The 26,730-nt window shown below is 42.5% G+C and overlaps 1 protein-coding gene across 1 annotated transcript in view; it reads left to right on the top strand.

The window, feature by feature from the left end:
• The window catches only part of LOC129703230 (mucin-2-like), a 79,944-nt gene that overhangs the window by 38,899 nt on the left and 14,315 nt on the right, over nucleotides 1-26,730 (top strand). Inside the window, exons 6-10 of the mRNA XM_055645509.1 lie at nucleotides 5,976-6,158; nucleotides 13,016-13,198; nucleotides 18,785-18,970; nucleotides 20,116-20,301; nucleotides 26,398-26,526. Coding sequence (XP_055501484.1) covers nucleotides 5,976-6,158; nucleotides 13,016-13,198; nucleotides 18,785-18,970; nucleotides 20,116-20,301; nucleotides 26,398-26,526 — 867 coding nt within the window. The remainder of the gene's footprint in view (nucleotides 1-5,975; nucleotides 6,159-13,015; nucleotides 13,199-18,784; nucleotides 18,971-20,115; nucleotides 20,302-26,397; nucleotides 26,527-26,730) is intronic.

Genomic DNA, 26,730 nt, shown 5'->3' on the forward strand with positions numbered 1-26,730 from the left:
ATCCCACCACTGGCCACATCTTCCCATCTCCGCCCCTGTCTGCTTTCCGCAGAAACCACTCCCTCCGTAACTCCCTGGTCAATATGTCCCTTCCCACCCAAAACCACCCCCTCTCCTGGCACTTTCCCTTGCAACCACAGGAAATGCTACACTTGTTGCTTTACCTCCCCCCTTGACTCCATTCAAGGACCCAAGCAGTCTTTCCAGGTGCGGCAGAGGTTTACCTGCACATTCTCCAACCTCGTCTATTGCATCCGCTGCTCTAGGTGTCAGCTGCTCTACATCGGTGAGACCAAGCGTAGGCTTGGTGATCGCTTCGCCCAACAGCTCCGCTTGGTTCGCAATAACCAACCTGATCTCCCGGTGGCTCAGCACTTCAACTTCCCCTCTCATTCCGAATCTGACCTTTCCGTCCTGAAAGCCCCACTGTAAATTGGAGAAGCAGCACCTCATATTTAGCTTGGGCAGTTTACACCCCAGCGGTATGAACATTGACTTCTCCAATTTCAGGTAGTCCCTGCTTTCTCCTCCCCTTCACAGCTCTCCGTCAGCCCACTGTCTCCGCCAGCCCACTGTCTCCGCCTCTTCCTTTCTTCTTCCTGTCCCCCCACCTTCACATCCGTCTGAAAAAGGGTCTCGGCCCGAAACGTCGCCTATTTCTTTTGCTCCATAGATGCTGCCTCAGCTGCTGAGTTTCTCCAGCATTTTTGTCTACCTTCGATTTTTCAGCATCTGCAGTTCCTTCTTATACATTTATGCCTAAGTCATTTATATATACTGCAAATAACAGAGGTCCCAATGCAGATTCCTGTGAACTCCTCTGGTCACAGATCTCCAGACTGAATATTGCACTTCCAGCACAACCCGCTACCATATCTCAGTAAACCAGTTCTGAATCCATATGACCAAATCACTGTGAATCCCATGCATCTTAATCTTATGGATCAGCCTGTCATGAGTGTCTTGATCAAATGGCTTATTAAAATCCGTGTAGACCACAACCACCACTCTATCCTCATCAATCGCCTTTGTGATCTCCTCAAAAAACTTGATCAAGATCATAATAAGGAACCGCCAATCATTTATTCCAGTTGCAAACATCCTTATTAGTACTATTCCTTTCTCAAACCTTGCTGCAAACGTGCCTGTTGACCTTCTCTTATTGCACTTTATTGTGACATTTGTACTGGCGTTTAGATTCTCCAATTTCAACTATTCATATTTCAACTACCTACCATCCTCATTTGATCCATAATGTTATAAACACACATAAGCTACCATTATAGAAAGTGCGGTGGCACAGATATTTTTCACCACCTAATGCTTCTTTACATGTTGTGACAGAAAAATAAAATAAGGAACTAATGTTGTCAAATTCCACACTGAATATTTGTGTCTTATTGCAGCCACAACATCTACCAGTAATACTATTCCAATTTCAACATTTACAACAATTCCATTATCAACCTCAACATCACTCACTTCAGGCACATCGAGCACAGGAGTATCTACAACCAACCAGAGCTCCCCTCCAACACAAACAAGTGAAACAACTGATGATATCAGTTCCATAACTTCAGACATTTGTAAGTTCATAAAGCTATGGCTGTGAGCAATGTGCATGGTCTCTCTCAGTGTCACATAACAAAATGTTAGACAGATCCACCAAGAAGAAATTCCTGTCCAGTTGGATTGTGGATATATATGAATCAAACTGCCCCCGCTTGTCCCACAACAATAGAAAATCATTTCTAGCCGATGTTGTAGAATCTAATGTGGTCCAAAAATGTTCCACAAAGTTGAATCATAACGTCTTCAGTCTTATATTCAATGCCTATACTACTGAAGGCTAGCATTTGGTCAAGAAGGAACTGCAGATGCTGGAAAATCGAAGGTAGACAAAATTGCTGGAGAAACTATGGAGCGGAGGAAATAGGCAACGTTTCGGGCCAAAACCCTTCTTCAGACTTTATTAAGTCTACTTATTTATTAAGACTACTTTATCACTCCATCCACTTGCTCATGTTTATGTTCATAAGCCATAGGACTACAATTGGACCATTCGAACCATCGAGTCTATTCCGCCATTCAATCTTGGCTAATCTTTTTCCCTCTCAACTCTCAACTTCTGATGCCACTTTCAGTAAATTATTGACATACTCCAACATCCCTCTATACTTCAATGCTATTAAGCGTCTGCCATTAATTTCCCCTTACATTCAACCCCCCACAGTGTAGCAATTCGCGGTTGCTCTGAACAAAGGAGGAGGACTGGATGAACGTTATTGCCTTCCACCACCGTGACGAATGTTGATTCCACTGTGGTGGATGTTCATGTTATAGTCTATTGCGTATTGTGCTCTTTTTGATTGTGTGGCTGCATGGTAAATTAAAATTCCACTGTACATTAATTGGTGTATGTGGCAATAAATGTGAACTTGAACTTGAATAAGATTAATCTGCCATTCCTAGGCCAATTTTTCTAGGCAATCTATATCCCGCTAGTTTTTGACAGCCTAGCTGACAAACCACACTCCTGCAATCTTGGTGATATCTACAATCTTATTAACCAACCCATCTACAATTATGCCTGTGATAAATAAATGAACTCCTCTGGTCATAGACTTCCAGCCTGAATATTGTACTTCCAGCACACGCTTGTCTTATCTCAGTAAACCATGTTTTGAATCAATATGAATAAATCACTGTGAATCTCATGCATCTTAATCATTTGGATCAGCCTACCACAAGGGACATTATCAAATGCATATTAAATTCTATGCAGACATTATCCACCGCCTTACGCTGATCAATCACATTTGAGTCCTCAAAAAACCTGATCAAGATTGTAAGACGTGACCTGCCAGATAATTATAAGGATATCAATTCCACAACTTCAGAAATTAGTAAGTCTGTCAAGCTTTATCTATTGACAATGTGTGTAGTCTCTCTCAGAGTCAACTAAGCAAAGTAACAGATCTATTCGGGAGAATTTCCTGTCCCAGGTGGAATGTGAATGTATATGAATCAAACAAGGACATACATCAGGAATCAGGACATGATACAACTTGTAGATCAAACAGTATTGCTGATTTGATCTGTGTCTGGTTTCGCTGCTGACCTGATCCATAATCCATGTCAGGTATCCACACTACCACCTGGTGGCATGCGGGCAGCCATGCTAGTTAGTTCAACTTATGACTCCGAGCTACAGTACTCATTTTGATGATCTCTGTATGTATTCCAATTAAAGTACTTATTATGATATATAATGACTCTGTATCAATAGTACTTTGCACATGGCAGTAGTGGGATTTCGGTTCGACTTTGGCTTTTATTCAAAGGCTTTTCACAGTCTCATACATGGCTGAAGCTTTCCGAAGACCTGCAGAATCAGACAGCGGTGGCGTACCTTTGAGCAACAGTATGATTTGTTCATTGTTGCAACTTCTCATGACAAGCCTGCAGTGGTCCGTGCAAGTATGCTCCTTCTCCTCGCAGGAGATGAAGCTTACGAACGAGCACAACAGTGTGTGTATGCTGAGGCAATAACTCATCAACCTGCCGATGGTGGAGCGCCGATCGTGACCCCGGCTGAGTCGCCGGACGACCTTGAGTGTCTCAAGAGAAAGTTTTGACAATTGTGTGACCCTCAAGCTAATCCACTCATCGAACGTTTGAACATTTTCTCAAGTTACCAGAATGAGGGTGAAATTATTGAATCCTTTGTTTGTGCTATAAAAAAAGCTGCAGGAACTTGCAGATTTGGCGATCTCAAAGATGAGTTTATTAGAGACCAGTTGGTGTGTGATCTTCTTAATGACAAGCTGAGAAGAAAGCTCATCCGCAACCCTGCAATAACTCTGGTTATAGCTATAGCGGTCTGTGAGAATTACGAGCTGTCGATTCGCAATGCTCAAACGCTCACCCAAGCACAGCATTCCAATGTGGGAGTAGATAGTATACATTCCAGTATAGGGGTTGATAGCGTTCTAGCTCCATCTCCAAGGCAATGAAGGCAGCAGCATGTAGCACGACAAGGTCAGCTTGGGAACACTCAGGCCTTATCTCCCAGTCAACCCAGACAAGAATTAACACAGCAGAGACAGTTTAATTATCTTGCGGCTCGTTTTATTCAAGAATGTAATAACTGTGGTGGTGCGCACTTGGCTAAGAGAGAGAAGTGCCCTGCCTTTGGTCAAGTCTACTATGGGTGCAAGAGGTGAAACCATTTCTGGAGATGTTGCAGATCCTGACCTAACAGAGAGCAGACAAAGCAGCCCATACATTTGCTCCAGGCTGAGCCCCTGTCAGATTTGTCTGATAGCAGCATGGACAAGAGGCCAAAGGTCGATGGAATTTTCTGCAGGCACATTCTATTATCACACAAAATGTTCAGAATAGTGAGCCAATGGCCACCGTAACAGTAAACAATAAAGTGATCGAGATGAAAATCGACCCTGGAGCAAAATGCAATGTTTTGGCTCGGGAATAGTTTAATCCTCTGAGGAAGGCAGAGCTATTAAACCCAGCACTGCTACTCTTCTCACAAATAGAGGAAGCAAGGTCAATACGGTCGGTATTGTGAAGCTGCAGTGCCACCTCGGGGATCAACCATACAGGTTGAGATTCTATGTCATCAACCGCAATGTTATTCCACTTTTAGGCGATGATGCCTGCAAAGATATTGGACTGGTTATCTTCAGCAGGGCTGTGCATCAACTCACTCCAGTTCCGGATTCTACACAACATATTCTCATGGATTACCAAGATCTTTTCGTTGAAGAACTAGGCAAGCTACCAATAACCTACTCTAAGTCTTTAGACCCAGAGGTGCGACCTGTGATTCGTCCTGCTCAGCATGTACCTATTGCCATGAGAGACCAGGTCAAAGCTGAACTGGGCACGATGGTGGCATTGGGTGTCATCGCATCTGTTTCTGAACACAATGACTGGGTGTCATTGATGGAGGCTGCTACCAAGAAGAATAAACAGGAGATTCATATATGTATTAATTCAAGGGACCTGGACACCGCACTCAAAAGGCCCCATTACCCCATGTGTACTGTGGAGGAGGTGGCTGCCCACATGGGTAAGGCAACGGTATTCTCTGTATTTGACGCCAAGAGCTCATTTTGGCAGATTCTCCTGGATCATGCATCATCTATGCGTACCACCTTCAGCACTGGTTTCTGCCGCTACAAATTTTTGCGCATGCTGTTTGATATCAGTTCAGCCAGTGAGATGTTGCAGCGCTCCATGGAACAACTGTTTGACGGATACCCTTGTGCTATCATCATGGACAATATTATTGTTAGTGGCAAAGACATGGATCAACATGGTGCCAATTTGAAGAAGGTTCTCAAGCTTGCCAGGGAAGTCAACATAAAACTGAATCCCCAAAAATGTCGGTTCCGTGTTAACCAGGTGAGCTACGTGGGGCATGTTTTCATGGCTGATGGTCTTAAAGCTGTGGCTGTTAGTGTCACCTACTCCCGTGCTCCCAGGAGGTCAAGCGGGGTGGAAGATTGCAACCTTCACGTGGTCCTCCCTGTTTCGACTAATGCAAACAACTTGACGTGCGTAAACGGAAGATCAAATAGAACAAGTTGTCCAACAACTTTAGGCTGTGCGCGCCACACAAAAGAAGAAGAAGGAGGTCAAGCACCCAGCACACATCAGAACACTGTTGACGTTATGGCAATTGATTTCACTCACCCTTCACATCTGGATACTTTGGCGGTTCGCATGGCAGAAGATGCCACCCTGCAGATGCTCGCCTCAGTCATCCATCATATATGCTTGTTGACCTTCTCTTATTGCACTTTATCCTGACAAATGTATTGGTGTTTCATCTCCTGTTTCAGCAATTCATATTTCAACTACTCACAGTTCTCAATGTCATGAGTGAAAAATGAAATATGCATCTAATTTCACCTCACCTTTCATGTTGAGTATATTGTGTTTTACTGCAGCCTCAACAACATCTACCACTCCGACAACTATTCCTGTTTCAACAATTACTACAGTTCCGTCATCAACCTCAACATCACTCACTTCAGGGACATCGAGCACAGAAGTATCTACACCCACCGAGAGCTCCACTCCAACACAAACAAGTGAAACGACTACTGAAATCAGTTCAACTTCTGAAATTAGTAAGTACATAAAACTTTGTCCGTAAGCAATGTGCATGGTCTCTTCTAGTGTCAACTAAACAAAGTATCAGATGTATTCAGGAGAATTTCTTGTCCCAGTTGGAGTGTGAATATATATCAATCAAACCGATGTCAGAAATCAAGACATTCTCAACCTCCTTCATTTGACCATCAACAACAGAAAACAACTAAAATCCATTAATGTAGATTAATCTGGTCTAGAAATTTCCATAATGCTGCATTATGATTTCCTAACTCTTATACTCAATGTTTCTACCCAATCATAATCATAATACTGATTTAATACCCTATTAACATGTTGATAAGTTCGTAGGTTATTAAAGTTGTTCATAAGTTCATAATTCCGTCCATTTGTCCTATCGGGTCTACTCCGCCATTCAATCCTGGCTGATCTATGTTTCCCACTGAACTATCACCTTGTGAATCACCTTTCGCTAAGTTCTAGACTTTCACCCCAAGCTCACTCTGTACATCAATGCTGCTAAGGGTCTGCCATAAATTGTATATTATCCCCTTTCAATCAACCTCTCTCAGTGCAAAAACTCACACTTGGGAATCACTGTGAATCTCGTGCATCTTAATCTTTGGGATCAGCTTACCATGATGGACGTTATCTAATTGCTTACTAAAATCAATGTAGATAACATCCATGCCCTACCCTCATCAACTACCTTTGTGAGCTCCTCAAAGTACTTGTTCAAGATTGTAAGATGTAACCAGCCACATAATAATAAGGATTGGCCACTCTATTCCTCATGTTGCAAATATTCCTTTTACTGTCTGAAGAAGGTTCTCAACCCGAAACGTCACCCATTCCTTCTCTTCAGAGATGTTGCCTGTCCGCTTTTACTCCAGCTTTTTGTGTCTATTTTCCTTTTACAACTATTAGTTTCTCGGTCATTTTTCTCACAACAGCTCAGTTGCAAATATTCATGTAAACCTTCACATTGCACTTTATGCTAACATATGTACTGGTGTTTCTCCTCCTCCTGTTTCAACAATTCATATCTCAACTACTCACTGTCCACAATATTGTGAGTGAAAAAATAAATATTCATCTATTTTCACCTAACCTTCCATGTTGAGTATCTGTGTTTTACTGCAGCCTCAACAACGTCTACCACTCCGACAACTATTCCTGTCACAACATTTCCATCATCAACCTCAACATCACTCACTTCAGGGACAACGAGCATAGAAGTATCTACAACCACCCAGAGCTCCACTCCAACACAAACAAGTGAAACAACAACAGATATCAGTTACACAACTTCATAAATTAGTAAGTCTGTAAAGCTTTGTAAGTTATCAATGAGCATGGTCTCTATCATTGTCACCTAAACAAAGTAACACAGATCTACTGGGAATAATTTTCTATTCCTGTTGGAATGTGATTTTATATGAATCAAACAAGGACAGACAAAAGGAATCAGGACAAGATACAACTGTCCCTGCTTGAACCACACCAAGAGAAAAACACCAAAAACTATAATTGTGGAATCTCCTGTGTATATTTTAGTTTAGGGATACAGCACGGGGACAGGCCCTTCGACCCACCGAGTCCACAATGACCAGTGATCCCCCCACATTAACACAATACTACATAAACACTACACTACCCCATCCTAGAGACAATTTTTACATTTACACCATCAATTATTCTACTAATCTGTTATCTTTGGATAATGGGAAGAAATTGAAGATCGCTGAGAAAATCCACACAGGTCATAGAAGAACGTACAAACACCGTACCGAGAGCATCCATAATTCAGGATTGAACTCGGGTCTCTGGCACTGTAAGGACGCAGCTCTACCGCTGCGCCACCAGGCTGCACTGTAGTCTGTGGTCAATGGTCCAGATATTTTCCATAAAGCTGCATCATGAATTCCAAACCTTATACTCAATGCCCCACAATGAAAGCTAGCATATCATAAGACTATCACTCTATGAACATGTTCATTAGTTCATACGTTTATAAATCAGGAGCAAAATGCGGCCTTTTGGCCTATTGAGTCAACTCTGCCATTCATTCCTGGGTGATCTATTTCTATTTTCACGTCACCATCCGTGCTGAGTATCTGTGTTATAATGCAGCCTCCACAACATCTACCCCAACAACTATTTCGGTTTCAACATCTACGACCGTTCCATCATGAACCTCTACATCACTCACTTCAAGGACATTGAGCACAGAAGTATCTACAACCACCCACAGCTCCACTACAACACAAACAAGTGAAATCATTTCCATAACTTCAGACATTTGTAAGTACATAAAGCTTTGTCTGCAAGCAATGTACGTGGTCTCTCTCAGTGTCAACTAAACAAAGTAACACAGTTCTACTCGGGAAAACTTCCTGTCCCAGTTGGGGTGTGAAAATATATGAATGAAACAGATATCAGGAATCAGGGCCTTCTACAACCTCCCTCGCTTGTACAACACCAATAGAAAACAACCAAAATAGAAAGATTAAACGAGAATTTACCATTTGAAGTTTGATCTTTATTTTATGAGAGGTTGAAGTGAAGGATTACGTGACGAGCCCGCCAGCCCGCATGCGCCTCAATCTTCAACGTAGCTGTATGAAACCACAGAATAGTTGCTGACCTAAGCTATAGGACGTTTACGAGCTAGAACTACCGAATGATCTTTATGAGAATAGGGTTGGGAGTGGAGGGCACGTAATCCCTCACTTCAACTTCTCATAAAATAAAGATCAAACTTCAAACGGTAAGTTCTCGTTTAATCTTTCTATTTTATTTCGAAGTCACGTGAGTGACTACGTAAATATTTCAAAGCTCTGTGGTTTCATGCAGTGACACAATCTGTGTGTGAAACATTTAAACAGATAAACCATTAATGGTAGGAAAAAAACATGAGTTATTAATATCATGATGCTAACTTGCATACATGGCCATTATTCTTAACTGGACCGTAGTCCCAATAGACTGTTGAGTTAGACAATAACTCATGCAACACTGTGCATAATTCTATCTGCAAATATCCAGACACATTACACCAAATTTTATAATTTATTAACCTGCATTATGTAAACCTCGTGCTGTATGATGAAAGGGAAATCCATTCTATTGGCTGCTAACGAGCCATCAGCAATATCTTGAGACTATTGAATAACAAAAGAACGATCTTTTATTGCATAGGTACTAGCAACTGAGTGCACTTGTATACCTAATGACCCTTATTTCTGCTCTGGTGGGTATGCTGTCAACCTCAAATGTACGCAATCCTGCTCATTTGCTTATGAGATTATTTCTATAACTAGCTACCCTAATGTCAGTTATGACGTAGAGACTAAGCCAGAGATTGAGTAAAGGCTGTCCTCTTTATGATGAGATCAGTTGCTGAAAGCATGATCATCTTAATATACTGGTCCCATTAGGAAAAATAGAGGAATATTTGCATAATAATTTACTGATGTACATCGCACACTACAAAGAGTGTAGGCTATTAGAGTGGTCAAATAAAATACACCCTGCATAACGTTAGAGAACAGTGGGTGAATAACCAATCATTTATGTCCCACTTATGGTACTACAGAAATTGATAAAGCAGTACAAGCAATGTCAATTCTGCTATCACATAAAAGCTTCTCTAGGCTCAAACTGGAAGCCACACAAACCTCTGTTACTTCTGTTTAAAATTGACTCACATATGTTGTTCACAAGCTTCTCATACAATCATGCAGAGCTAGCTGCCCCAGCCGTCACTCGTGACTGAGTAAATAAGACTTGCTTCAGCCGCCTACAATGGTGTGATTGAATAGGCAAATTGGTACTGTTAAATTTCATGTTGCCTCATTTGTAATATCGCAAAAGATGTCTACCGCCAACCCATAGGTTTTATCAGCTGCAATTTTTTCATATTACCTAAAACTCGATGGCACAATGCCCTTTAATCTGAGAAGGGCAGCATAGGCTTACACCACTAGCTTTGCTATTAAAACAGCAGAATCTGTGCCTTATGTGTATAGATATGACAGAGTATGCAACTACCAGATCAATTCTCTGAGTCAGTTAAATTGCAGAAACCCAATCATCCATCTTAAACTGGGTAAGTAAACCCCTAATCCGATTAGCCAAATGCTAACCTGATTTGGCCTGCACCATATTTCTGTAATCTTGAGAAGTATCAGAAATGTACCCCTCTAGTCCTTGGCCAGACCACACATCATCGGATGAGCTGTCACTGATTGCACTCGGAACTGCTGTTCCTCTATTGATCCTACGGACGGAAATTTGTTGGGCTTTCCTACCCGCGGAAGATGCATTATCTAGTTATTCATACATATCGCTGATAACATATAATCAGCAGCAAATGACTAGAGCTGAAACCAGAGTCTCCCTTAGATGTGGGAATACAAGTTCCCTGTCAACTCTTGACTAAGAGTCACCACGAATACTCAGCGTTTTCCTTCAGAGTGGAGAATAGTATAATGCAAGGCTGAATCAGGAATTAACTCGCAGTCCTTTGACTGAAACCACATGTCTAAGTCACCAGAGTGTACAACACAATCTCTTCGACCCGCAACTTAATCAGGAATACTGGTATTGAGAGCCTATGGATTATTATATATACATTGTTGATTCACAACATGAACCTGCAGGTCAGATAAAATTATATTATATGCCAGACAAGCTTCCTGCTGGTAACTACCTATCCCAGAGAGGATTGCAATGATGATTCCAATGAACCAGCAACTCTACTAACTGAGGAGAAATAAACCATATGTTGAGAAAAACTTCAACTACTTTATTCTATTGAGCAGTCTGATAACCTCAATCACAGATGTGAAAGCAGTGCTTCCCTGGCCACTAGGACCCCTATGGCCAGCCAGTTCCATGTTGGTCTACCCTGATCCAGGACAACCAAACTGTTCCTACTTGGAACTTACAGAGGGTACTATGCAAGGCTCCTTGCCAATGTCTCTACATCAACCTGATCTATCCCAGAGACAGTGAAACCGACTAGACAGCCCATGCTGGCAGTAAACCAAACCTGGGCCAACAGGCTGCTCCATTTCGGAGTTTACGGAAGTTAATAACGAGACCTTACTTACCGGCGTCCATAACCGCGGGTCGATTTTCTTTGTTGGAGCTTCAGCGAAGTTCCATTTGCAGACCCTGTCTATCATGCTTGTCATTTCTGTTAGATAGCTGATGCTGCTGGCCAATTACTCTTGTGGTGGCTTGTCTGTCCCCGAGGGAACAGCAAATTTAGAGGCAAGAGCAGGCAGCTCTTCCTTATGCGATTGTCGCACATCATGCATTAAAGCATGGGATACAGGCACATAGTCATGTTCGGGGTCATGTTTGGAGTCAGTCCATACTGATCTCTGACACTCTCTTAGAGTGGGAGAAATATTGCACCCTGAACCAGGCATTGCCATATGCGGATGCCTCGGACTGCATGCTTCTATAACACAGAACATATTTAGTGACATTATCTCCAATAGTCTTTCGGGTAGGAGGAATATACCAATCCTGAAACCAGGGACAGCTACAAGCATATGACTTGAACTGCCTGTACATGCTTCCGTAATACGGAGCATAAAATATGGCATCATCTCCAGCACTTCATACATCCGAGTGGGAGGATTTATGCAACCCTGAACTAGGAGCTGCCTCAGGCATGTGTGCATATATAGTTTGGCACCATCTCCGTCACTCTGTTCATCCGAGTGGGAGGAATATTGCAACCCTGAACCAGGAGTTGCTTCAGGCATATGTGCATATATTTTGGCACCACCTCCAATGCTCCTTTCATCCGAGTGGGAGGAAAATTGCAACCTTGAACCAGGATCTGCTGCCTGACATGCCTTCGTAACACGGAGCATTTCTTGTGCCACTATCTGATTCATCAGATGTTCTAATTGAGACAAACGCCCAATCACATCTGCCTTAGATGTCCCATAGCATCCTACAAGACTTGTTCCACAGACTTGGCTATGACTTTGCCCCATCAGGCTGCTCCCTTCAGCAGCTGAACCAGGACTAGCTGTGCAGATTGGTGCTCTGTTGGTATCATTATTATACGTACCAAACATGATGCACCTGCTAGTGAATCCGAGTCCTTGCTCCCTTTTGGAGCCCCAACAGAGTATTCCAGGGAAGGACTGGAGCACCTCTGACCCCCATACGTTAGACAGAGTGGGAGAAATACTGCAACCCTGCCAGGAGTTGTCATAGGCCTATCGAGTCGACTCCGCCATTCATTCCTGGCTGATCTATGTTTCCCTCTGAACTATTAACTTGTGATGCACCTTTCAGTAAGTTCTGGACTTGCACCACAAGCTCCATCTGAACATCAATGCTGTTAAGGGTCAGCCATTAACTGTATATTATCCCCTTACAATCAACCTCCCTCAGTGCAACAACTCACATTTGTGAAACACTGTGAATCTCATGCAGCTTAATCATTTGGATCAGCCTACCATGAGGGACATTATCAAATGGCTTGCTGAAATCTATGTAGACAACATCCATGCCTTACCCTCATTAATCACTTCATCAGGATTGTAAGATGTGACCTGCCACATAATAATAAGGATTGGCCAATCTTTTCCTCCTGTTGCAAATATTTATGTTACAATTATTAGTTGCCCATTCATTCTTCTCACAACAGCTCTTGCTGCAAATGTTCCTGTTGACCAACTCTTATTGCACTTTATCCTGCCATAAACACTGGCGTTTCATCTCTTCCTGTTTCAACGATTCATAATTCACTACTAACTGTCCTCAATGGTGTGAGTGAAAAAGGAAACAAGCAATTAATTTCATGTCATATTCCATGCTGAGTATCTGTGTTTTAATGCAGCTACAACATCATCTACTCCGCCAACTGTTCCTGTTTCAACATTTACAACAGTTCCGTCATCAACTTCAACATCACTCACTTCAGGGACATCGAGCACAGAAGTATCTACAACCATGGAGAGCTCCACTCCAACACAAATAAGTGAAACGACAACTGATATCAGTTCCACAACTTCTGAAATTAGTAAGTACATAAACCTTTGTCTGTAAGCAATGTGCTCTCTGTGTCAACTAAACAAAGTAACACAGATCTACTCTGGAGAATTTCCTATCCCAGTTAGAAGAATGGGAATATCTATGAATGGGAGAAGGACAGATGTCAGAGTTCTGGACATGGCCTACGAGTCGAGCCCTCGCTTGAGCCTGGCTGATCAATGTTTCCCTCAAACTACCATTATTGTGGAATTTCCTATGGTTCTGGAATTTTCACCAAATCTCCATGTGAACATCACTCTTATGTTAATGGGTCAGCCAATGAACTGTATATTATGGTCTCCAATCAACCTCCCTCAGTGCAACATACTCAGTGCATTTGTGAATCACTGTGATTCTCATGCAGGACTGTCTCATGAAGGATCAGCCTACCATGAGGGACTAGAATTTAGGAAATGAGAAGCTTGCTGAAATCTATGTTAAAAACATCCATGCCTTACCCTCATTAATCACTTCATCAGGATTGTAAGATGTGACCTGCCACATAATAATAAGGATTGGCCAATCACAGCTTAAGGATTTTCCTCCGAGATGCAATATTTTGTTACACACAGAGCCCATTGGTTTTCTCTGGAACTCTCTGCCACAAATGGTAGTTGAGGCCAGTTCATTGGCTATATTTAAGAGCGAGTTAGATCTCTCTTCCCTTGTGGCGAAGGGGATCAGAGGGTATGGAGCGAAGGCAGGTACGGGATACTGAGTTGGAGCAATTCAGCCATGTCATATTGAATGCTGCGGTGCAGGCTTTAATGCAGCTACAACATCATCTACTACGCCAACCTCCTTTCTACATTTTCTATGTTTCTATCAACTTCAACCTCACTCACTTAGGAAACCTCGAACGGAAACGTATCTGGACCATTGAGCCCTACTCCAAACAAATCAGTGAGGACAACGGAGGTTTCGTTCACAACTTCTGAAATTACCAGAAGTTTTAAACCTTTGTCTGTAAGCAATGTGCTCTCTGTGTCAACTAAAACAAGTAACACAAGATCTACTCTAGAGTCTTTCCTATCCCAGTTACACACACCCACATATCTATGAATTAAACAAGTACATCGCAAACGTGGGGGACATGTTAGCGGAGGAGCCCTCGTCTGCGAGATGAAGAGGAAAAAACAAAAAACTGCCACAGATCATTGCCTATGGTTCATAGAGAGCGCTGCATTGGGAGGGAGGGACTCTTATACTCAATGCCTCTACCAATGACAGGTTAGGGAGAGGTCTCCAAATCTGAGGAAGGACATTATTGCCATAGAGGGAGTGCAGAGAAGGTTCAGGGGACTGATTCCTGGGGATGTCAGGACTGTCTTATGAAGAAAGAAGGGGGGAGAACTTGGTTTATATTCTCTAGAACGGGGGGAGATTGAGAAGGGAGAGGAGAAAGAAACTTACAAGAATTCTTAAGGGGTTGGTTAGGCTAGATTGCAGGAAGATTGTTTAGGCCCCGATGTTTGGGGAAGTCCAGGACAAGGGGTCACAGCTTAAGGATATAGGGGGGGGGAAATCCTTTAAAACCGAGATGAGGAGAACTTTTTTCACACAGAGAGTGGTGAATCTCTGGAACTCTCTGCCACAGAGGGTAGTCGAGGCCAGTTCATTGGCTATATTTAAGAGCGAGTTAGATGTGGCCCTTGTGGCCAAGGGGATCAGAGGGTATGGAGAGAAGGCAGGTACGGGATACTGAGTTGGATGATCAGCCATGATCATATTGAATGGCGGTGCAGGCTCGAAGGGCCGAATGGCCTACTCCTGCGCCTAATTTCTATGTTTCTATGTTTCTATATCCTACCCTGTCCCACTTAGGAAACCTGAACGGAAACGTCTGGAGACCTTGCGCCCTACCCAAGGATTCAGTGAGGTTCCCGGAGGTTTCGGTCACTCTCCATGAGTCACCAGAGGTTTTGGCCACTTGCCTGGAAAGCCTCGACCGAAGCGTGAACTGCATCTACTGATCAAAGATCCTATAGGGTCTTTGCTACTGACTGCACACACACACCCACACCCACACAAACAAGTACATCGCAAACGTGGGGGCCAGGGATAGCGGAGGAGCGCTGTCTGCGAGATGAAGAGGAAGGTAACCAGCTAACACAGATCACTTTATGAAAGTCCTTTCTGATCTATGTGGACAGGGAGGGAGGGACTTCCCTCATCAATCACCTTGGTGAGCTTCTCAAACAAATTGATCAAGATAGTAACATGTGACATGCCACATGAAAATGATTGGCCAATCTTTTCCTCCTGTTACAACTATTCGTTTTACTGTCATTCCTCTCAAAACTGCTACCTGGAGAGAATGTGGGGGAGAACCTTCTTAATGCATTTAAACTGGGGGGGGGGGTACTGGGTGTTTCATCTCCACCTGCTTCAACAGTTTTAAGAAGGTTAATCAAGTTGTTGTGAGGGGCATTTTACCTTCTGGCGGATCTTTTAGGCCCTGAAAACCAAAGAGTTTTCTTTGCTGAAAACTCCAACGAGCCCATCAAAATGGCCGGTCAGTGAAGGAGATTGCCTTCGACTGCCTGTAAGTGAATAGCAACCCCACTCCACTGGCTTCGACCAAACAGCAACCTATTTTTAGTCGAGGCCGGTTTTGTTTTTTTTGAAATAATCGCAGGAACATAGAAGAAGCCTCGACTACGCGGAAACCACTTTCCATCAATAGGGAGAGTGGCTGGAACCTCCGAGAACCTCAAGGAAACCTTGGGTGGGGCGCAAGGTCTCCAGAGGATTCCGTTCAGGTTTCCTAAGTGGGACAGGGGCATTAGACTGTCACCTTATGAACTTGCTCGCTCATATGTTCACAAGAAACAGGAACAGAATTAGGCTATTTGGTCCATCGAGTGAACTCGACCATTAATTTTTGGATGGTCCATGTTTCACTCCCAACTGTGAAATATACTGCAAATAACAGAGGTCCCAACACAGATTCCTGTGGACCTTCCTTGGTCCACGTCACAGATTTCCAGTCCGAATATCGTACTTCTGGCACAGCCCTCTATCATTTCTCAGTAAACCAGTCCTGAATCCATGTGACAAAATCTCTGTCAATCCCATGCATCTTAATATTTTGTACCAGCGTAACATGAGAGACTTTATGAAAGGCCTTTCTGTAATCTATGTGGACAGCATTCTCCGCACTTCCCTCATCAATCACCTTGGTGAGCTTCTCAAACAAATTGATCAAGATAGTAACATGTGACATGCCACATGAAAATGATTGGCCAATCTTTTCCTCCTGTTACAACTATTCGTTTTACTGTCATTCCTCTCAAAACTGCTACCTGCTGCAAATGTGCTTTTTGACACCTTCTTAATGCATTTAATCCTGACAATATGTACTGGTGTTTCATCTCCACCTGCTTCAACAATTCACATTTCAACTAATCAAGTCAATGTTGTGAGTGAAAAAGAAAATACGCAACTAATTGCACCTCACCTTCCATGCTCAATATGTGCCTTTTAATGCAGCCTAAACAACATCTCCCACCCCGACAACTATTCCTGTTTCAACATCTACAACTGTTCCATCATCAATCTCAACATCACTCACTTCAGAGACATCGAGCACAGAAGTATCTACAACCACCGAGAGCTCCACTCCAACACAAACAAGTGAACAGACTACTGACATTAGTTTCACAACTGCAGAAATGAGTAAATCTCTAAAATTTGTCTGTTAGCAATGTACATGGTCTCTCTCAGTTTCACCTAAATAAAGTAACAGATCTGCTGTGGAGAATATCCTTTTGCAGTTTAAATATGTATTATTATGCTTAACGCCTGTACAAATGAATACTAGCATATCAAACTACTTCTTTATCACACTATGAAGTACATTTTCGAGTCTACTCCGCCATTCATTCCTGGCCAAATTATATTTCTCTCTGAACTATCAATTTGTGATGCACCAGAAGTGGTTTTAGGGAATAATTATCTTCTTTCCTGAGTGGCATGTACAACTGGCTATCATCCGCGTAAAAGTGAAAGGAGATGCCATGCCTTCTTAAAATTGAGCCCAGTGGAAGTAGATAAAGGGAGAAAAGCAGGGGGCCTAAAATTGACTGTATAGTATCCCCTTACAATCAACCTCCCACTTGTGAATCACTATGAATCTCATGCATCTTAATCTTTTGGATCAGCCTACCACGAGGAACGTAATCACATGGCTTACTGAAACATATGTAGCCAACATCCATGCCCTACCTGCATCAATCACCATTTTGACTTCCTCAAAAGACTTGATCAAGAATGTAAGATGTGACCTGACAAATAATAATAAGGATTGGCCGATATTCTCCTCCTACATAGACACATAGATACATAGACACATAGACAATAGGTGCAGGAGTAGGCCATTCAGCCCTTCAAGCCAGCACCGCCATTCAATGTGAACATGGCTGATCATCCACAATCAGTACCCCGTTCCTCCCTTCTCCTCATATCTTTCTCTAGCCCTAAGACCTCTATCAAACTCTTTTTACTGCATCCAGTGAGTCGGCCTCCACTGCCTTCTGAAGCAGAGAATTCCACAAATTCGCAATTCTATGCATGAAAATGTTTTTCCTCATCTCAGTTCTAAATTGCCTACCCCATATTCTGAAAATGTAGCCCCAGGTTCTGGACTCCCACAACATCGGGAACATGTTTCCTGCATCTAGCATGTCTAATCCCTTAATAATTTTATATGTTTCTACAAGATCCCCTCTCGTCCTAAATTCCAGTGAATACAAGATTTGTCGCTCAATTATTTCATCATATGACAGTACCGCCATCCTGGGGATTAACCTCGTGAACCTACTGTAACCTCGCAGTACACTCTCAATAGCAAGAATGTCCTTCCTCAAATTAGGAGACAAAAACTGAACACTATACTCTAGGTGTGATCTCACCAAGGCCCTGTACAACTACAGAAGGACATCTTTGTTCAGACCCTCAACTACGCTCATTATGGAGGCCAACACGCCATTAGCTTACTTCATTGCCAGTTGTACCGGCATGCTTACTTTCAGTGACTGATGTACCAATACACCCAGAATCACGATGCACTACCACTTTTCCTCACCTAACACCATTCAGATAACAATCTGCCTTCCCGTTTTTGTCACCAAAGTGAATATCCTCACCTTTATCCACATTATACTGCATCTGCCCAATCACCCAAACTGTCCAAGTCACCCTGCATCCTCAAAGCATCCTCTTCACAGTTCACTCTGCCACCCAGGTTTGTGACATCTGCAAATTTGCTAATGTTACTTTGAATTCCTTCATCTAAATAAATAATGTATATTGTATATATAAATAATGTATCCTGTCGCAAATATTCCTGTTGCAACTATTCAATTTTCCGTCATTCTTTTCACCACAGTTCATGCTGCAAATTTGCCTGTTGACATTTACTTATTGCACTTCATCCTGACATATGTACTGGCTTTTCATCTCCTCCTGTTTCAACAATTCAACTACTCACTGTCCTTAATATTGTTAGTGAAAAAGGAAATAAGCAACTAATTTCACTTCACCTTCCGTGCTGAATATCTGTGTTTTAATGCAGCCTCAACACCATCTACCACTCTGACAACTATTCTTGTTTCAACATTTACGACTGGTCTATCATCAATCTCAACATCACTCACTTCAGGGACATCGAGCACAGAAGCATCTACAACCACCAAGAGCTCCACTCCAACACAAACTAGTGAAACGACTACTGATATCAGTTCCACAACTCCTGAAATTAGTAAGTCTGTAAAGCTTTGTCTGTTCGCAATGTGCATGGTTTCTCTCAGTGTCACCTGAACATAGTAACAAAGATCTACTGGGGATAACTTTTTGATCCAGTTTAAATATGTATTTTGACTTCCGAACTATAATGGTCTCTCTCAATGTCACATAAACAAAGCAACAGAGAGAGATCTGGCGAGAATTTTTGGCGAGAATTTCTTCCTGTTGAAATATGGATTATGACTTCCGAACTCTTATACTCGATGCCTCTACCGATGAAGGCTGGCATTTGGGAGGACTTCATATTATCGCATGAACTTGTCATAACTTCATATTCAAAAGTCATATGAGTAAAATTACACTAATTGGCCTATTGAATGTACTCCTCTATTCAATTTTGGCTGATCTATATTTCCCTCTCAACTCTTGTGATGCAACTTTCAGTAAGTTATGGACACACTCCAAGATCCCACTGTACATCATTGCTGTTAAATGACTTCTTTATGAAGTTATTTTTCATTCATTTGGCCTATCAATTTTTCTTCGCCATTCATTCCTGGCTGAACTATATTTCCCTCTGAACTGTCAACTTGTGATTTCCTTTTGGTAAGTTCTGGACTTGCACCCCAAGTTCCCTCTGTACATCAATGCTGTTAAAGGTCTGACATTAACTGTATATTATCCCCTTACAATCAACCGCCGTCCGTGCAACAACTTGCAATTGTGAATCACTGTGAATCTCATGCTCGGCTCACCACGAGGAATGTTATCAAATGGCTTAATGAGAACTATGTGGACAACATCCATGCCCTACTCTCGTCAACCATCTTTTTAATATCCTCAAAAGTCTTGATCAGGGTGGTACAATGTGACCTGTAAAATAATAATAAGGATTGACCAATAATTTCCTGCTGTTGCAAATATTTATGTTACAATTATTCAATTTTCAATAATTCTTCTCACAACAGCTCATGCTGCAAACATGCCTGTTGACCTTCACTTATTGCACTTTATCCTGACACATGCACTGGTTTTTCATCTCTTCCAGTTTCAACAATTCACATTTCAACTACTCACTGTCCTTAATGTTGTTAGTGAAAAAGGAAATAAGCAACTAATTTCACCTCACCTTCCATGCTGAATATCTGTGTTTTAATGCAGCCTCAACAACATCTACCACTCTGACAACTATTCCTGTTTCAACATTTACTACTGGTCTATCATCAACCTCAACATCACTCACTTCAGGGACATCGAGCACAGAAGTATCTACAACCACTGCGAGCTCCACTCCAACACAAACAAGTGAAATGACTACTGACATCAGTTCCATAATTTCTGGAATTAGTAAGTCTGTAAAGCTTTGTCTGTTAACATGGTGCATGGCTTCTCTCAGTGTCACCTGAACAAAGTAACAAAGATCTATGATGCAGTTGAAATGTGTACTATGACTTCCTAACTATTTTACTCCGGAGTCACGTGAGTGACTATGTGAAGAAGGCCGTTCAGCCGCACGTGCATCATTACGTTAGACGCATTGGTGCAGGTGGCTGGTTGGGGAGCAGGAGCTCCTCCAACGCGGTAAGTTTGAACTCAAGGTAAGCTCGTTTTCTTACCTGTTTTATTCCCTGCAGAGGCTTTCTGTTCCAGAGGCTTTCTGCCGAAGGATTCGCGAGGCCTGACGAGGGAACCAGCTATGGGCTGTGGGGAAACCCCGGTTCTTGCTGCCATGAGCGGGTAGCTGGATTGTTGGGTGTCGTGGATGATGGTCGCTAACGGGGGTCAGTGGCTTCCAGGCGCTCCAGGTGCCGGGAGGGGTTCCCTCCGATAGACACAGAGATGCTAGGGTTCCCAGGGAGGGGACCTCCAACCGGCCGGGTGCCGGGAGAGGTTTCCCCTCCGACAATAAAATTTATGCGGGAGTGTCCCAAGGAAGGGGACTTCCAGTAGGCCGGGAGGGCTTCCCCCCCCCGATATGAATGTGAATACTGGGGTTTCCCGAGGAGGGGACCTCCACTAGACCTGGAGTCGGGAGGGCTTTTCCCTCTGACAATATGAATTTGAATGCTGGGGCTTCCCGGGGAGGAGACCTCCAGTACACCGGGAGTTGGGAGGGCTTTTCCCTCCGATATGAATGTTAATCCTGGGGATCTCCAGTAGACCGGGAGTCGGGATATAAATATGTGTCGGGAGGTTTTTCCCTCGATATACATATAGATCTGGGGTTCCCGGGTAGGGGAATCCAGTAATTATACGGTTTTCAGACCGCAGGGGTCCCCAGGACAGGGGTTAAACGGACCAGAACGGTCAGCCCTGGTGCCGGTAGGGGTTTCCCTCCAGTAATATATAAGGGGTCTGGGATTCCCAGGGGAGGGAAATCCACCAGCTAAGCAGTACCCAGACCGCAGAGGTCCCCAAGATATGGGGCAAATCGACCCAAGTGGTCAGTCCTGGTGCCGAGAGGGTTCCTTCCGGGGGAAAAAATTAATAATGTGGAATTGCCAGGATGGAGCCTTATTGAGAGGAGGCTCAAGATAGATACACCCTAACATCAGGAGATATGGCACTGTTGGGCAGATGGGAGAGCCCTTGCCAGCAGCGCCTTGTAACAGGGCTGCATAAAGGGGATGCCGAATCTATGGCAGTGCTGGCCTATTGCTCTAGGCTGTGTCAGCAGCACCTTGTAATAGGGCTGCTTAAATGTATGGCAACAGCACCTGTAGAAGGGCTGCATGATGTCTCCCTCATGGAGGAGATGAGCTTACCGGGGCATTTTCTGACCCTGAAGGGTGGGCCTGTTGGAGAGGCCATGCCAGCAGCGCCTTGCAGTAGGGCTGCTTAATGTCTCCCTTATGGAAGAGGAGAACATGCCGGTTCAGTGTAAATCTGATGCCGAGACTGAGGGTATAGCGTGGAGCATACCTCAAGGGATGAAGGGAACATGTCAGAGGTACGATTCCTGACAGCATCCCAACACAATGCAGTGAACACCACTATCGGGATGTTAGAGCCACCTGCCGAATCTTCTATTCAGGTAAGACCTATTCCACAGGCAAAACCTGAAGGACAAAACATAAACTATTGGACCAATTAGGCCAACGATGAGTAAGGATTCATAGTTTAGGGGAAAACGCACCCCATGGCTTCATCGGCAGGAAGCGGTTCACTGAAGCTGGTAGCAGCATGAAAGCTGACCAGAGTTACTCTACAACTAAGTGACCATGAACAAGTTGGTAAGATTTACAATTGGTTGGGCAATACACAAATAACTGAGACATTGTCATCTTTGCAGAGGCATTTTAACCAGGTAACTGGACAATACTAATATTCCAAGAAGGTTGGAATTTGGCCAGAAGAGTGTTGAGCCAGGTCCAGTATTTTAGCCAGGTTGCCTTCAAGATAGGCTAGGAGATATGGGGAATTGTCTTTCAAGGCAAGGTCAGAATTATGGCAAGAGTTGTCTTGGGACATGTGAGAATTATCGGAACCGGGCCAGAGTTGCCGTCAGGGCAGACTCGAAATTATGGCAGGTGTGGCCTGTTCATTATGAAAGAAGGGTGATCAAACTGATTTCATAGGGTTTTCCATGTACGATGATCATCAGAGATATTTGAAGGCATTGTTATGATGAGGCAATTTAAACAGTTTGATAACAATAAATCATTCAAAGGACTACTCAGAGTTCAAAAACACTTGTGATGTATTGTCTGGATTATATTTTGATGCTGTATTTGGCTAAAATCCACTCAGTCTCAAGCTAATTGAGGAATTGTTCTCTCCTATCCAGTAAATTAGGTTGTTATCAAATGGATAGTTGGCCTGTGACCGCCCTGGGCAACAGATTGGAATCAATAGAAACCTGGAACAGCCTTGTGGTTATAAAGGAGTTCCTATTCATTAGACTAACTGGCAATGTAATAGATGTGATGCAGCTGTGCAAGTGGGAGAACTGACAGCATGCTTAATGACAAACAATAAGGGTCATGAAGGTCATTGATAATACAACTTGCTATTGCAAGCTGAAGCTAATAAAGCCACTATGATGGACAAACAGTATTCAGCATTGCTCCAGTAGTTGATCAATAAGTATGTCATTATATTGCAAAAACAATGCTATGGCTCAAGGTGGGAACATGCAAATGTCATCTCCAGTTGGAGGTGCAGGAGATTTGCAACGAGTTATTAACTCGTCAGTGTTGGTATCAACTATCTATAGACCCTAAGTGCATACATGGGTTAAAGAGTGATTGAGTGAATATGCATAGGTGCATGCTCAATTTCATGTTGATGCACTAAGATGTGGCATATGATAAGCACGAGGGTGCAATCAGGGAAAAGATCCTGTAAAAGGTACATAATCTCATTTGCCACTGGAGTATCATTAAGTACAGATCAATGACAACACAGAATGGATGTTGGACCACGCAGTATTTATGACATTCTGATTTAATTGAACACCGAATATAGATATATTGTTTTCATGCTAATTAAAGGTTGCAAAACTGTGTGGCATGACAGTGGCGAAAGATACATTCTCGCTACAAGCATGAGGAATGGTCTTTTATGTCTTCCTCCAATTTGCTTTATGAGTCAGGTCTTGAAATAAAGTCATCAAGAGTCGCTTTAGGTTCCAGCTGTGGAATTGGCCTATGCAGTTTGATTCCCGATTTGTCGGGAATAATAATAATGCAACATTATATGGTTATTTTAAATGAAACTTGCTGGTCCAGCCTGTGCCTTGAGAGATCAGCTGTTGCATGATAAAATTAATATACGTTCTACAGATTCTCAATAGACTGCTTACGGCTGGGGTATTCACGCCTATTTTTGTATGTATTCACAGTGCTGGAATGGTACCAAAAAGCGGTAATTTGCCGTTTCAGATGGGAAGCGTTTGTTTAATGCTCATGTTACATTTAAAATGGTACAGATCCTGAGCTATTGCAGTTGATTTAAATGGTCTTTGACAATATTGAGTTATAAGATCATTAACTGTGCCAAGGTGCTTTCCATCAGACTTACTGCAGCTAACAAGGTCCAAGTTGTGGTGTTCACCTCGGATCGGATATCGAGTTAGTAAAGGATATCTGTTACCCAAGGTTCCCAGGACAAGTACAATGCAGTATGGGAGATTGACATTGTGTTAACACTATTTCACTAGGGGGTTCTTAGCTACATTCTTAGCTTTGATCGGACCTCATTAGGTAGTTATCCTCCTGGCGCTGGTTAGCGCAACAGGTCACTCGTTACATTATTGTGACAGGAGAGGATGGTATATCTGTGAATATATGCATAAGATTTCATGTTATAATTAATTTAAGCAGAGCAGTAGGGGTGTCAGGTCTCAAGATAGTTCAAGACATACACAGGGACCTTTTGTTATGTGGGGACACACATTTACAACAATACGTCAAGGTCACCAAGAGCATTTGAGACTCTGAGCTCACTACGATTGTTAGTTACAAAAGATGTTATAGGAACCTATCTGCTCAGATCTTGCCAGGTGTTAAAACTGAGTTGAGTTATGCAGGAGTAGATACTGATCCGGATCTCACTCCACCAGGGCTGCTATAACAGCAGCAGCAAGGGTTAATTACGTTCTGCTGGACCACATCCTAACGGCTGTAGTGTTGTCAAATGAACAAAAATTTCAAACATGTTATAATAACCCGTTGCCAGACCTGGGGTATTTCTCAATTTATTTTATGTTCTGTTATAGGTTCCATCAGGATGAGAGATGTGATTATTGTTATTGGTTATTTAACAGCATCAGCATGTTTAAATCTGTGTCATGACTGTATGCATTATGAATGTTTTCCCTCATTTGTCAATGAGGCAGTTGTGGTTGTGTAGACTTGTTTTCTCACGACATGAAATCACAGAGCTTTGAAATCTTCACGTAGTCACTCACGTGACTCCGAAGTAAAATAGTAAGATTAAACCAGAACTTACCAGTTTGAAGTTTGATCTTTATTTTATGAGGAGTTACGATGAGGGATTACGTGCCCTCCGCTCCCAGCCCTCATTAAGATCATCTGGAAGTTCTAGTCTTCTTTCATCTTACTATCATACTTCAGTCACTATTATTATCTGTGATTTCAAACCGCTGCTTTGAAGATTGACGCATGTGCAGCTGAACGGTCTTCTTCACGTATTACCTCATCGTAACTACTCATAAACTAAAGATCAAACTTCAAACTGGTAAGTTCTTGTTTAATCTTACTATTATACTCAACGCCTGTACCAATGAAGGCTGGAATATAGTAGGACTTTATATCACCCCATAAACTTGTCATAAGTTCATGTTCATAAGTCATAGTATAAAAATGTTGCCATTTAGTCCTCATCCATACAATCTTGACTGATCTATATTTCCCTATCAATTATCAACTTGTGATAATACTTTCAGTAGGATATGGACATACCTCAAGATCCCTCTGTACATCACTGCTGTTAGGGTCTGCCATTAATTGTTCATTTTTCCCAAACATTCAACCTCCCACAGTGAAACAACTCGCACTGTCTGTGATAATAGTGCATCATCCATCCCTCCGTGCATTTCTGCAGCTGATCTATATCCCACTGTGTACTCCGACATCCTTCCGCACATTCCACTACTCCTGCAATCTTGGTATTATCTATAATATTATTAACCAACCCGTCTGAAGGCTAGCATATCATAAGACATATCGTTGCAACAGTATGATCATGTTTGTAGGATTATAGCCAAATTAGGCTATTTGATCCATCGAGTCTTCTCCACCATTCATTCTTGGCTGATCTATTTTTCCCTCTGAACTGTCCAATATTTTGCAAATAACAGAGTTTCCAACACAAATTGTTGTGGAAATCCTCTGGTCACAGATTTCCAGCCTGAATATCGTTCTTCTGGCACAGCCTTGTATCATTTCTCAGTAAACCAGTCCTTAATCCATATGACAAAATCTCTGTGAATCCTATGCATCATAATATTTTGTCCCAGCCTACCGTGAGGGACTTTATGAAATGGTGACTATAATCTATGTAGACGGCATTCTCCGTGTTCCCTCATCAATCACATTCGTGGGATTCTCAAAAATCTTGATCAAGATAGTAAGATGTGACCTGCCACATAATAATAATGATTGGCCAATCTTTTCCTCCTGTTGCAAATATTCCTGTTGCAACGATCATTTTCACAGTCATTCTTCTCACAACAACTCATGATGCAAATATGCCTGTTTTCCTTCACTTATTGCACTTCATCATGAAACATGTACTGGCTTTTCATCTCCTGTTTCACCAATTCACATTTGAACTACTCACTGTCCTTAATGTTGTGAGTGAAAAAGGAAATAAGCCACTAATTTCACCTCACCCTCCGTGCTGAGTATCAGTGTTTTATTGCAGCCTCAACAACATCTACCACTCCGACACCTATTCCTGTTTCAACATTTACAACAGGTCCATCATCAACCTCAACATCACTCACTTCAGGGACATCGAGCACAGAAGTATCTACAACCACCGAGAGCTCCACTCCAACACAAACAAGTGAAACAACAGATATCAACTTCACAACTTCTGAAATGAGTAAGTCTGTAAAGCTTTGTCCATTAGCAATGTGAATGGTCTCTCTCAATGTCACATAAACAAGCAAGAGATCTGGTGAGAATTTCTTTCAGTTGAATTATGGATTATGACTTCCTATCTGTTATACTGAATGCCTTTACAATGAAGGCTGGATTATGGTAGGACTTCATATCACCCCATAAACATGTCATAGGTTCATGCTCA

Source organism: Leucoraja erinacea, chromosome 14, assembly GCF_028641065.1.
Source record: "Leucoraja erinacea ecotype New England chromosome 14, Leri_hhj_1, whole genome shotgun sequence".
Taxonomy (NCBI): domain Eukaryota; kingdom Metazoa; phylum Chordata; class Chondrichthyes; order Rajiformes; family Rajidae; genus Leucoraja; species Leucoraja erinaceus.